We start from the raw sequence: 12,471 nt of genomic DNA on the forward strand, positions 1-12,471 counted from the left end.
AAAGCTCAAAAGGCCGGGCCACTAGCAAACCCATAAATAAGCATATTAGGAAAACAACCTCTTTTCGTTCTTTTATTCAACTTTCTTGCACTCTATGAATAATCTGTCAACTCTCTTTGAAATGCAATCTACGGATAGTTAGTCCTCTATCCTGAATAGATCTTACAAGCTCCAAACATGAAATACGATCCTAAACACGCTTCCACAGGCATGATAAGGAAACTCTACCAGCCAAAAAAATGGGGGGCAAAAGCCTTCCATGAGTTGCAACGATATGAGCAGACTGAATTGCCTTCACTTCCCATCTGCTCTTGCACAACATTGCGAGCAGAAAAGAAAAATAATCTCAAATTCTCTACTATTCATTTTTTCAAAACTTTGGCCTTCTTTGCTGATTGAACCAAGGTTGAGAGCTCAGGCTTCTCCGTTTCTTTCAACCCTTTAGGCTGCAATTGTTTATCCTTGGTGTTGGAGGACGACTGAACTTGCTTGGACTTCATCTTGATGGATCTTACCAATGTTGATAACTCGTACTTCTCTTTCCTTTCTGGCAAACCATCGGATATCATATACTCATTTCTGTCCATTGCAGGATCATCAGATAGCAACTGAGCTTTTTCAGCCTGTTTCTCATTCTCTCCTTCCACCAATTGTTGCTCACCACTCTTCTGTGGTTTCAGTGCCAGCTGCCTTGCATAGACTGCACTCCTGCAACACCAAAAACAGATTTTAGTTACAGTACAAGAGGCAGGCTATTAAAACCTTCCAAATCAGTAGTGGAGGACAACCAGTTTGCAATCAATAACATTGGAATAATCATTAGCATACTTGGGCACAAGCAAGCAGTTTGATCAACACACATCACGAGACCATGTCCAGTAGCTTGAAGAAATCAAGTAGTACAGAGGAAGTACCTTTTGAACTGTGGATCTGTGGGATCCAATGCAAAGAGAGGTGAAGTGAAAAGAGCAGAAAACCGAGGGTCATCCAAATTAGAAGTGGGTATTTTGTCCTCATCAGGAACTTCTTTTCCCTTTTTCCCTTTTGCCTTTTTAGGTTTTAAATTATATCCCTTCAGACCTTTTTTGCCCCCCTTATCATCAGCAAGTAGTAACTCGAGCTCTGCTTTGCTTGCCTCTGCCTCCCTATCTGTATCCTGAAGTTGCTTTTCTTCTTTGTTTTTCTTACCTTGGTAGTCCTTGCTGTTAACTTTTTTGACTGATGGCTCTTCAATAAAGAAGTCATCTGGTTGTTCTATCCCTTCCATTCCTTCTTCATCAGTATCACTACTGTCCTCTTCTGAAGAATACTTGGATTGATTTTTTCGAGCCTTCTTTTTCTCACGCCTTTTCCTGAGATATGCCTCCCAAACAGTTTCTGATTTTTTATCCTTCTTTTCTAGGATACGCTTGCTTAAATCCTCTAAGCCAGTATTGAAAGTAACCTCCATATCCTGACCCTCCTCTTGGTCTTCATCTGAACCATCACCAGACTGGATTAAAGCACGGTACTTGTCTCGTTTCTTATGCTTTTTATCTGATTCATCTTCCATGTCATTATCAGCTTCATCATTGTCAGTTTCACTCTCATCAGAAGCTAGAAACTCCTTCAACTCCAATTCAGCTAGCTATATGAAAAAAGACACCGTGTCACTATAGAAGCAAAAAGAACATACCAATTTAACAACTCGAAAGCTTTTCTATCAAGTTGAACAGAGCATTATATTGATTCCCACTGTTTCTGGCATGCAAATTTGTCTTTGATTTACTAATTGTTGCTTCTTTCACATATCTTATGACAAGGGCTTTCATCAATGCTGAGTTATAAATGCAAATATATGATTTCAGAAGATGGTTGAACATAAACCAAGAACCACATGACTTTCAGAAAATGGTAAAATATAAGGAATATATATTTGCAAACCAGTAGATCCAGAGTACAGGCAGGAAATTGGCATTCCTTTACATTTTTACTTACAATTTTTAATTTTAATCGAGTATATTCATTAAAGAAAATAAAAATCAAGTAGCATCTCAAGTCAGACAGCGAAAGAATGCACTTTCTATTACTCATTCCAGTCAAATATATGATTATAAAAATTCACAGGGAGTATCCAGCACAAGTGAAGAGGTAGACTCGGATCAAGCTACCTACCTGGTCAGCATTAAATTTTTGTTTCAAGGTCTTCACACGCTGTGGTTCATCTTCATCCCAAGAAACAGGAATGTTACTGTGCTGCAGTGCTTTAGTATGGAAATCCAGCCCCTCATAGCCCAAAGGCGCCTGAGCAAAAAGTGTAGATCATAAGCACCAGTAGTTTCGGCCTCCTTTTTTATTGCTAAATTATTTAGAATACAAAATTTCAAATGCAGGAGAAAAAAAAAATCTTTTCGCTTCTGCAAAATGTACTTTTAATTTGTGCACAGAATGGTCCCTATAGAAACAAATTTCCTGGCCTTGGATGCATATTTGGCCATGTAAGACTCTGTCAATGCACATGCAATTATCATGATTACAGAAACCCATCATCAATAGAGAATCGAAACACATATACCTCTGTGGCAACATCACGAGGTGGGTGTTTAAAATCCATAGAGTCAGGAATAAATCTGAGATCAAGCACATTGGAAGATCTTTCAAACTCAACTCCATCACAAGATTTGTAAAGATAATCTGCTGTTGCAACTGAATCACATTCCACCACAGCATAGTAGTACCTGAGGAGAATGGCACACACAATAAATCCATAATCAAAGAAGGAAAAACGGGGGTGGCAGTCGAATGTACTGAACAGTCAGCGCACTGCGTGTTAATGGAGGCAGCAACCACAATTTTGCATCTAGATTGGGCAAGTACAGATTAGCCAAAGACATCGTTGCATATATATTGGGAAAGTACAGATCAGTCCAATTTATATTTCAAAAGAGAAACAATTACGAACATGATATACTAAAAAGTCACCATTAGCACACAAGATGCCTACAAATGACATTTAAGACCAATTAACTTGCAGCTTGGTGGTGCTCTTACATAAGCAAGATGGGTTAGGTCTCAGATTCAAGTCTCACCTTTGTCAAACCTCTAATAAAATCAGAGCCACCCATAAAAAATGATGTTTAAGAGAAATACAATGTCACAATATCATTCCCAATAGAATACATGAGTGGCAGGACATATAAAACTGCCTAAGCAGTAAAAAAGTTCTGCTATAGGAAGAGTGGCAGCCAAAGATGCATAATGTGCTTCATTCTAATAAAATACATAACAAACTTGGCAGAAAGGAAGGTCCAGGGTCTTTTCCTTCAATAGACCTGATTAAATTAGCCTTGTAAGCAACATGCTTCAGTAGAAATTTCTGTGCACCTTATCTGAACGGTTAAACATGAGGTCACTTGTGGAATAAAATGTACAAGCCAGTGATTAATTGGTTATTTTTATGCTTAGCTGTCTTCCTTTAAAAGACCCAGGTTGGAGAAGGATTAGGCTCAATGATGTTCTTGAAAACTTTTAGCAGGAAGAAATGTGTAGAAAAAGACACACGATTACCTTAGCCTACTTTTCTCATAAGCACGCAGCTTGTCATAGTCAATCTCATCATTGTCATCATCATCTTCATCGCTTTTCTCATTTTCATCATCGAATAAGCCAACAGGGCCACGGACTTCTTCCTCTTTCATACGCTGAAGTCCAAATTCAGATGGGTAGACACTGACAGACAAAATTTGTCCTCCTTTTGGAAGAAATGAGCGTAATACAACGAATAAGTCAACCGCCTAGATTTTCAAAGAAAAAAGTCAGTTCAAGGGTATACCATACAAATACCTAGACGACAACAAAGTAAACCATGGAAGGATATAAACCGAAACTTATGCATAGAGCTCATTACAATAAGACAAGGCCCTCGTTACTAATAACATACTTATTCTTGCAAGCCCTCAGTCACAATTTCATTTTCACCTTTTAAAAATACTCTTGCATAATTGAAAAAGAAAGATGGGGAAGGCTAGCTGTCATGAGCAGGATATTTATTACAGCTCATGAAAGAACAAGAGATATGAAAAACCTTTCACGTATTGCCTAATATGTAAGAATTATAGGTGTATAGAGCTCAAACACACATAATTGCTTTCAATGACAAACATAATGGCTATTTCCAATTTTAAGTTCTCCATATTTAAAGTCCTTTGAACAGGTGTAAGCAAAACTCAGCCCCAGACCTCTCAACAGCAAAGTGACTGAATACCCTATTGAGAAATTATCCTAGCTCATGATAATTCAAGGATGAAAAAATTTTCTTGAATACTCAATTTAGTTCCTGACAAACAGAAGGGGGGGAAATGAATGATGTTGTACACATGCACACTTCCATGTTGTAGTAAACTTAAAGATGCATTAAATTCTAGAAATTTGATAGCATTACCCTGACATGCCTCCAATCCATATTAACAACAGCAAGCCTCCGCGTTCCTTCTTCAATTACTGGTACATTTTCCACCTGTTGCATCCAGCAATCCAATACATAAAATACAGCCATTAAGTTCATTGTATAACAGGAAATCAAAGCAATAATTGGGCACATTTACTCTTCTGTATGTTCAATACTTCATTAGGTATCAAAAAGTATGAGGACAAACAAAACCTAGAATCATTTGGATTGTGTTTACCTGTGGAAAATCTGCAGATTTCCAGAAAAACTTAGAAATAGAAAATTAAAGAAAACAAGTTTACAAATTAAGAATGAAAATTGTTTTCTTGAAAACAAGTTTTTCTAATTCTCCACTTTTCCAGAAAATTGGAAAACACCAAAGTGGTTGTTTTCTAAATTCTTTAATATAAAAATACAGGAATTGTTTGGTTCACCTAATGTTTTACAGTCATTCCTTTAAATATTTTCAATTTAAGCCAAACATGACCCTTATTCTCTATTTTGAAAATTTTGTATTTAATGAACATGTTCTCTTTAGAATAAACCAAAAAACTATTTTCTAAAAGTAAACACAACCTTGATTCCCCTCCATTTCTCAACAGCCAAACAATAACAATAACAATAACAATTAACGTCAAAAAATTTAAAAATAAGATAACATCACATGCAATTCTGTACATTAAAAAAACTACTGCTAATTAACAATTTGGGATCAAAAGTACAAAAATTAAACCGTTGATACAATTTCTACTCCAGACTCCTACATTCATTCTTACAACCACCGCACATACCATACTTTGAAGTTCTTCATTGACTAAAAACCAGGAAACATCAGCACTAAAAAGCGTAAAAAAATTGACCTTTTCATACAATGTTCGATTCTACTTTCCTCCATCCTATCAACAACTAAGCAATACCACTGGTGGGAGTTTGCTACCAATTAACAAACACCTATAAAGATTAACATAAAAAAAAGAGCAATAACAAATAAGCCTTTACCACAACTTCCCTCTATTCTCTTAACAAAAGAACAATGCTAATGGTTATGAGTTCACTATTAATTTAAAAACAAGCAAATATCAGCACAAAAAGGAGTACCAACAAAAGAAACCCTTTAACACACATTTCCATTCTATTTCCCTCCATTTTCTCAACTACTAAACAGCATCATTGTCTAGAAACCTACTATAGTTAAAGATTCAAACTCCTTAAACTCAATTTTCATTCTAATTATCCCTCAGTTCTCTCAAAAACCAAAACAATAATAACAATTAACCCCGACAAAACAAAAAAATCAAAACCAACCTCAGCAAAAAGAAGAAGAAGAAATCATACCTCCACATTCTCCATATCCTCCTCCTCCTCATCACTACTACTACTACTACTACTACTCGTCTCCTCCTCTTCACTTCCACCCACATCATCATCACTCTCCGTCTCCAAATCCTCTAATTCATCACTCCCACTCTCTTCCTCCTCATCCTCCTCTTCACTACTCAAAACCTCTTCTTTTCTTTTCCTCTTCTTCAAACCTTCTTCTTCTTCTTCTTCGCTGCTCAAAACCTCATCTTTTCTCTTCTTCTTTGCATCTTTCGTATCTTCTTCTTCGATTCGGTAGTAATGACGAAGACTACTGTCAGTTTTTTGCCTCTTAGGTCTGCCTCGTTTATCTACCGGAGCAGACGATGTACCAAAATTCTTATCAGTGAACATACGATTGAACCGAGAGTCAATTGTCACTTTCGACTCTCTCTTCGGTACTCTCTGAAACCTCGGGTCTGTGTGTACGGATGCAAACCGTGGATCATCGATCATCTCGTTTTTGCTCTTGCTCTTCTTTTTCGAACCCATGATACAAGTTTCACGACAGAGGAGTGCGTGCGTGCGAGCGAGCTAGCGGTGGATTGCAAAACAGCGAATAGGAATTGTAGGTTGTTGTTTCTCTAAAACCCTAACCTGACGGGTTTTCTTTAGAGCCCAGTGTTGTGTTTGGGCTCCTACACAATGCTTGTGGGCTTATGGGGTTGCTAGACTTTGTCTTGCATTCAATGGTACATTATGTAATTCTACCATGTATAAAAAAAATACATAAATACCTTTACCCGACACCATTTTTTTTGTTTTACTTAGAGGTATTTAGGTTATTTTACTGTTTATAAAAACATTGAATGAGAAAAAATACTTCCAAACAAATTAGTAATGACTTATCAACCCTGTGAAAATATCAAAATACTCATAATTCAAAGGTATTTATTTGTTTTTGGGAAGGACAAAATAGTCACCATACTATAATAGTGAATAGAAAAATATGACGGGGCTATAATAAATCTCTCATGCCTTTTAGTATATTTATTATTTGATCTCATGCCCTCAATTTTATTTTACAGAATGCACCTTTCAAGTTTAAAACTTTGATCATCATAATTTATTGTATACATAGCTTGTGCTACGTTACAGGTTGGACCATAACTTTTTTAAACATAAAAAAAGAATATACATACCACAAGAAACTCTTTGATAACCAGCCTAGCGGTTCAACCTTGAAACATCTAGACCCCACTCATTGTCTAGCTTGAACTTCAAATCAAACCATCTAAGGGTTGCCACAACGTGATCGACTCAATTTGACGGGTCCAAAAACAACCTGAACAACCATTATAAATATGATTTGACTTTTAAGATGATATTTTTAAAAAAAAACATTGAAACGACAATATATTGGATTGACTCGGGTCAACCCGTCAAATCCGCGAAATGGGTCATAGACTTCATTTGGCTTAATAACTTTGTTTTTTTTTTGTTAGAGTATTTTTTATTTAATTATATAATAAAAAATAGACACTCAAAATATCGACCTCCAACCCAATTCTAGAACATTTGTATGAGACTGCGATAATCTTATAGAAAACAATTGAAATAAATTATGAAGCCTAATTCTTAACATACTTTTTAAAAAATGAGAAATGAAACAATGTTATTTATGCTTTGATAAACAAACAAAAGTTGTCAGCACTAAAATATTAAAGTGGTAAGCAAATTTTCATAGTACAAATAAAGAGATATATGCACATTCAAATATTTTATGTTGACTATCTTTTTTATTTTCATTCATTTTATCATAGTTGTTAATTGTTGTTCCAAATAAAAAAATTATTTATATTTTTATAAAAAAAACAATTATACAAATACAGCTAATTCGAATAAAATATAAAAGGAAAAAATTCAAGACAAATCAAACAAGTCTCTTTAAACTATCATGCAACTAAAAAAACATAAAAAAATGAATCACTATTTTAAAACACAAATCCAATTCAATAAAAATAATTATTGGAAATGGATTAAAAAAATTAGGTGTTTATGGGTCAAGCCCACATGTATAACCTTCATAAAAAAATTCAGGCATGTGCCTGGTATTTTTTTCCTCAGGTATGGAAGATGTCATCAACTCTTATTTTTTTAAGTGAGCAATAGGTATTGTTACATTTTTTTATTCTAAAGGTGACCGAAAAATCGAGGTCCAAGTTTTTGAAATCTAAAAAACCAATTTTGTATTAGAATTAATGAGATATGAAACTTCCTATCAAAACTCATAAGGCACTTCATCCTTAACATGCATCCTCTCTGTACAATCAAATACTTTTCAAAACCAATTCCTCTTCATGATTAGCCACACATTCTTTTTAAGTTGAGTAGCCTCTTGTAGTCTTAGATTGGTCACTCACCCCTTCTCAATAGATCTTTTCTATATCCCTCTTCATGGATTGACCATACATCTTTTCTATATTGATTGTGTGTTCCCACCTCGATGGACTAACCTTATATCCTTCCATGTTGAATTGATCACATGTCCCCTGGACTAGTCGTAAGTCCTCTCTAAACTAGCTATATATCCCTACCTCAATGAACTGACTTTGCATGCCCTCTCAGTGGACTGGTTGTGCATCCCCTTTAAAGAAGTTGTGTGCCCCATTTTAATGGACTGACCCTGTGTATTTCGTTGATGGATTGACCATATATCCCTATTTAGTGGATTGGTCGTGCGTTCCCTTTAGACTAGTTGTATGCCCTCACCTTGATGGATTGACCATATATCCCTCTTAGTAGACTAGTCGTGTATTCCCTTTAAACTAATTGTATGCCCTCACCTTGATGGATTAACCTCGTGTTCCTTATTGATAGATTGGCCATACATTCTCATATGTTGGTCGAGTGTCCCTACTTTGATGAGTGTCCTTTTTTTAACAGAGTGGCCACATGTCTCCCCTAATAAACTAGTCATATGTCATTTCTTATTAACCATTTGGACTTCTCCTTTCGTAGAACTAACCATACATTTCTCTTTAATGGACTGACCATGCATAAATGTTATACTCTTATACATGAGTTGCAACTACTTAAAAGCATCACTATACATAAATGGACGAGTAGCACCCCTTTTAGATGGACAATAAATATCGATCATATATGTACTTATTTCACCAACTAATAATGCATATTGTTAATGTCATCACGTGTTTAGAACACATAAAATTCTCTAAATTGATCATATGGTTACGTCTTATAGAAGAAAAAACTCATACCTTAAGGATGAGATTTACAGTAGTCTCATTTATCTTCTAAAATATTATCTTCTAATCAGTTCAAAACTGCATACATCATACAAATTGTCTATTTTGTGCTTGTCCCACAATTAACCCATGTGAGCTCAAAAGGTTGTATGAAAAGCTTTGAATCCTAAGGTAAACTCTCTTCTTAGTCTTTCTTTTTCTCTGGCTTTTCCGTCTTATTTTGTTAACTCTTTACTATATAAACACACATAATACATCCCAACTAGCTATTTGACCTGCGTTACACCGTGAGTCAAATCATTTCTTTCTAACCCAAAAAAATATTTAGATGCTAAGAAGTCTAAAATATGATGCATACTAGAAGATATATTTTTAAAATATTGGGATTCTGACATACCAAATGATATATTTTAAAAAAATTAAGTTAGTGTCATATTGAATCGATTTGGACCAACCCGTGACTCGAGTTATGAGACTGTAATAACCTTATAAAACATAAATGAAAACAAATTAGAAAGGTCAATTTCAATCAATCAAATATTGAAGGATAAAAATGAAAAAATATTCAATTTGAAAAGGACAAAAAAACAACAACTAGAGTAGACTTAGGAAAAAGGCCAAACTCGCGACTAAAATCATGAAAATAAGATTCCTCTATAGAAAACAAATAAAAAAAATTTCAAATGCAAGATCCTAACCAGCTCATTGTCAAAGAATGATATTGAAAAAAAATTAATTTTAAAAAAGCAAAGAAAAAAAATAACCAACCCAAGTTAACTCGTTAAATCCACAACTTGGTCACGAAACCAAGATAACTTCATAGAAAAAAAATACTTTTAAAAAAATGCTAAGCAAAAAAATGTATTTATCCTGCCATAACAAAAAAATATTGATATATGATTTTTTAAAAGAAACAAATTTTATTTTGATTTCATTTAAATGAAGTCAAAAAAAAATTCACATACACGTCATCCGCCCAACCAATTTTTTTATATATAGAAATGATCCATATAATTTGTTATCTGCATTTTGAGTTTTCAGCGACTCTTAGATCACTAAGAAATCAGGGCTAGGGTTTTCCAACCATAAACATTCATTTTCGATCCTCTTTTGATCTAAAAACACCTACAAAACAATCTAGAAACCCACATAAACCCTCTAATGCCTTAAAACAACCAAAATATCGATCCAAAAATAAATAAAAAACTAACCTATAACCCAAAAATTTCTCAATGTCAAATTTATTTTTTAAGTAATTTCAAGGTGAAATAACACTAAGCTAAATTCCCCTCGTGTAATGAAACCCGATGACACTAAAATAATTTTTTTTTCATGGTCATAATTGGTGCCAACAAGAACTTTCTCTCTCTATTATCGATATCCAACTTTGTTTTTTCTTAATTCTCTAACCAGTGACTAAAAAACTAGGTGAAATGAAGTTTTGTATCAAAATTTCATTTTATAAAAATTGAAAATGTATCATTGAAAAACTAGAAGGATAAAAGTGAACTTTTTTACACAAACTTTGAAATCACCATCTATTTTACTCTTTTTTTCACTCAAGTTCTCTATCTTTTAATTTTATCTTTAACTTAAATTGATTTTAAATTTAGTCTTGAAATAATGAAATTAAAAAAATAAAAATAAATAAAAAACACTCAATACATAGTAAGTTCACATTGCACTGAGTGTGTGTCTTACAAGGAAAAAGGTAACACCTTTTAGTGTTTGTTAATAAGACTCTTTCCCTTCACTATCATGCTAGCTTAGGTACTAAAGCATCTCTATTATTTAAAGTTACTTTCTTTTCTTTTATAAGTCTTTCTTTATATAAGAACCTTAATTTCACTATAATTGCAGTCCTCTTCATCATAATAAAAAAAAAAAACATTTTTTATCAGAGTTTTTTCCACCATCTTATTAAGAATATTTGTTGTTCCCCTCCACAACATAGATATTGGCAATGAAATAGGTTATGCCTACCCCATCTTCACCTCATGTTAATCGGATTTGGAGCAATTGAAAAAAATATTCTTTTTTTTTTAAAAAAATGTTTATGAGTGTGGTAACAATTATTTTTTAAAGTATTTTTTATTTGGAGATACATCAAAATATTAAGTCCATATAAATATTGAATTTTATTATAACTTATATATATATATATATATATATATATATATATATATAATTTTTTTAAAAAAACCTGCCATTACAATGTTAAATAAGAATAATATGACTATAACTAGCATTGCGCGGCAAATGAACACTATAATTTACTGTTAAACAGTGATAGGAGCTCCAACGCCAGAACAGCATGACACATTATTCTAAATTCGTTTTTATCATATTCAAGAAAAAAAACGATTGAAATGTGTTTTTTAAATTCCACGTTAGTGTTATAAGAAAAAATAATCTCCTCGTTGGTTCGTGTTCATAGACTTGTTTTACAAGTTATTAGCAGATGATGAACAGTAGAAATTAGTAGGCTCACGCGCGAAGAGAAAGAGCAGGCATATCTCCGCCTGCACAAGTCCCCAAATCAATAAAACAAAATCCCACCACCACCAGAGTCCAATTGCTGCTGCATGCTAGGCTCCAGCTGCGACGAATAAAGCTGAGACTTGAAAAACAAGCTTTGACTCTCACTGATAACTAATTTGATGGCTTAACCCTAACCACCTCCCGACATACCTTTTTCTGGTTACGGGCCCATTTGCTCAAGGGACAAGCTTCCTTGATTGGTTTGTTTTACCTAAGCCGCCATCAGCCAATGCTCCGATGCAAAAGATGGCCGTAATAATTTAAGGGTCGGACAAATCCCAGTCAGTACATCATAAGAGTGTTGCAGCATTTGGATGATGATGGTGGGGTTCTAGACTCTTGGATCTCAATTCCTGAAATGAAGCCATCAAACATGTCTACACAGTAATATAGTTATAGACTCGCCCTGAAAATGACTTAATTAAAAAATTGGATTTCAAGTTAGATGAATTAATCATATCAAAAAATTAAAAAATAATCCTTCTAAATATAGATTAAACATGTTATAAATAATGAAGTTTAAAAAATTATATCAAAAAATTTTCTATCTCATATTAAAAAGATACTATATTAGTATGATATCCTTTTAACTTAAAGTATTTAAACCAAAAAAAAAATTATCTCACATTGAAAAAATATACTTTTTTTTTTGTGAACATAGAGTATGTATACTAAAAGGTTTCAAATCCCATATTGAAAAAATATTTTTTTTTCTTGTGAACATAGAGTATATATACTAAAGGGCTTCAAATCTCATATTGAAAAAATAAAATAGTATTCTAGTATTTATATAGTGAATTTTGAAAATAGTTAATAACCAACGAAAAAATATATATATAAAAATGGATCTTTGACTAGGAGAAAAAATACATTTGAAAAAAAAAAACCGAGTCTCAACCGGGTTTTGCCAGGTAGCCCAGGTCACAGGTCTATCAA

The 12,471-nt window shown here is 33.7% G+C and overlaps 1 protein-coding gene across 1 annotated transcript; it reads right to left on the minus strand.

Moving 5' to 3' along the window:
* Positions 1-45: 45 nt before the first annotated feature.
* On the minus strand, positions 46-6,375 carry LOC18099140 (pre-rRNA-processing protein esf1). The gene is made up of 7 exons (XM_006382987.3): positions 5,762-6,375; positions 4,421-4,495; positions 3,547-3,773; positions 2,555-2,717; positions 2,155-2,283; positions 915-1,627; positions 46-708 (listed from the first exon to the last, which is right to left on the minus strand). Exons 1-7 carry the CDS (start codon positions 6,275-6,277, stop codon positions 363-365), a joined length of 2,169 nt encoding a protein of 722 aa, XP_006383049.2. The 5' UTR covers positions 6,278-6,375; the 3' UTR covers positions 46-362.
* Positions 6,376-12,471: the final 6,096 nt, after the last annotated feature.

Source organism: Populus trichocarpa, chromosome 5 (assembly GCF_000002775.5).
Source record: "Populus trichocarpa isolate Nisqually-1 chromosome 5, P.trichocarpa_v4.1, whole genome shotgun sequence".
In the NCBI taxonomy this organism is placed as follows: domain Eukaryota; kingdom Viridiplantae; phylum Streptophyta; class Magnoliopsida; order Malpighiales; family Salicaceae; genus Populus; species Populus trichocarpa.

Excerpts from the sequence above, each read along its gene's own strand:
- LOC18099140 (XM_006382987.3), bottom strand. The coding sequence starts at position 6,277 with ATGGGTTCGAAAAAGAAGAGCAAGAGCAAAAACGAGATGATCGATGAT. Across the intron at positions 3,774-4,420 it reads TGGATTGGAGGCATGTCAGG|GCGGTTGACTTATTCGTTGT; the intron begins GTAATGCTATCA and ends TTGAAAATCTAG. Across the intron at positions 709-914 it reads ACAGATCCACAGTTCAAAAG|GAGTGCAGTCTATGCAAGGC; the intron begins GTACTTCCTCTG and ends TTGGTGTTGCAG.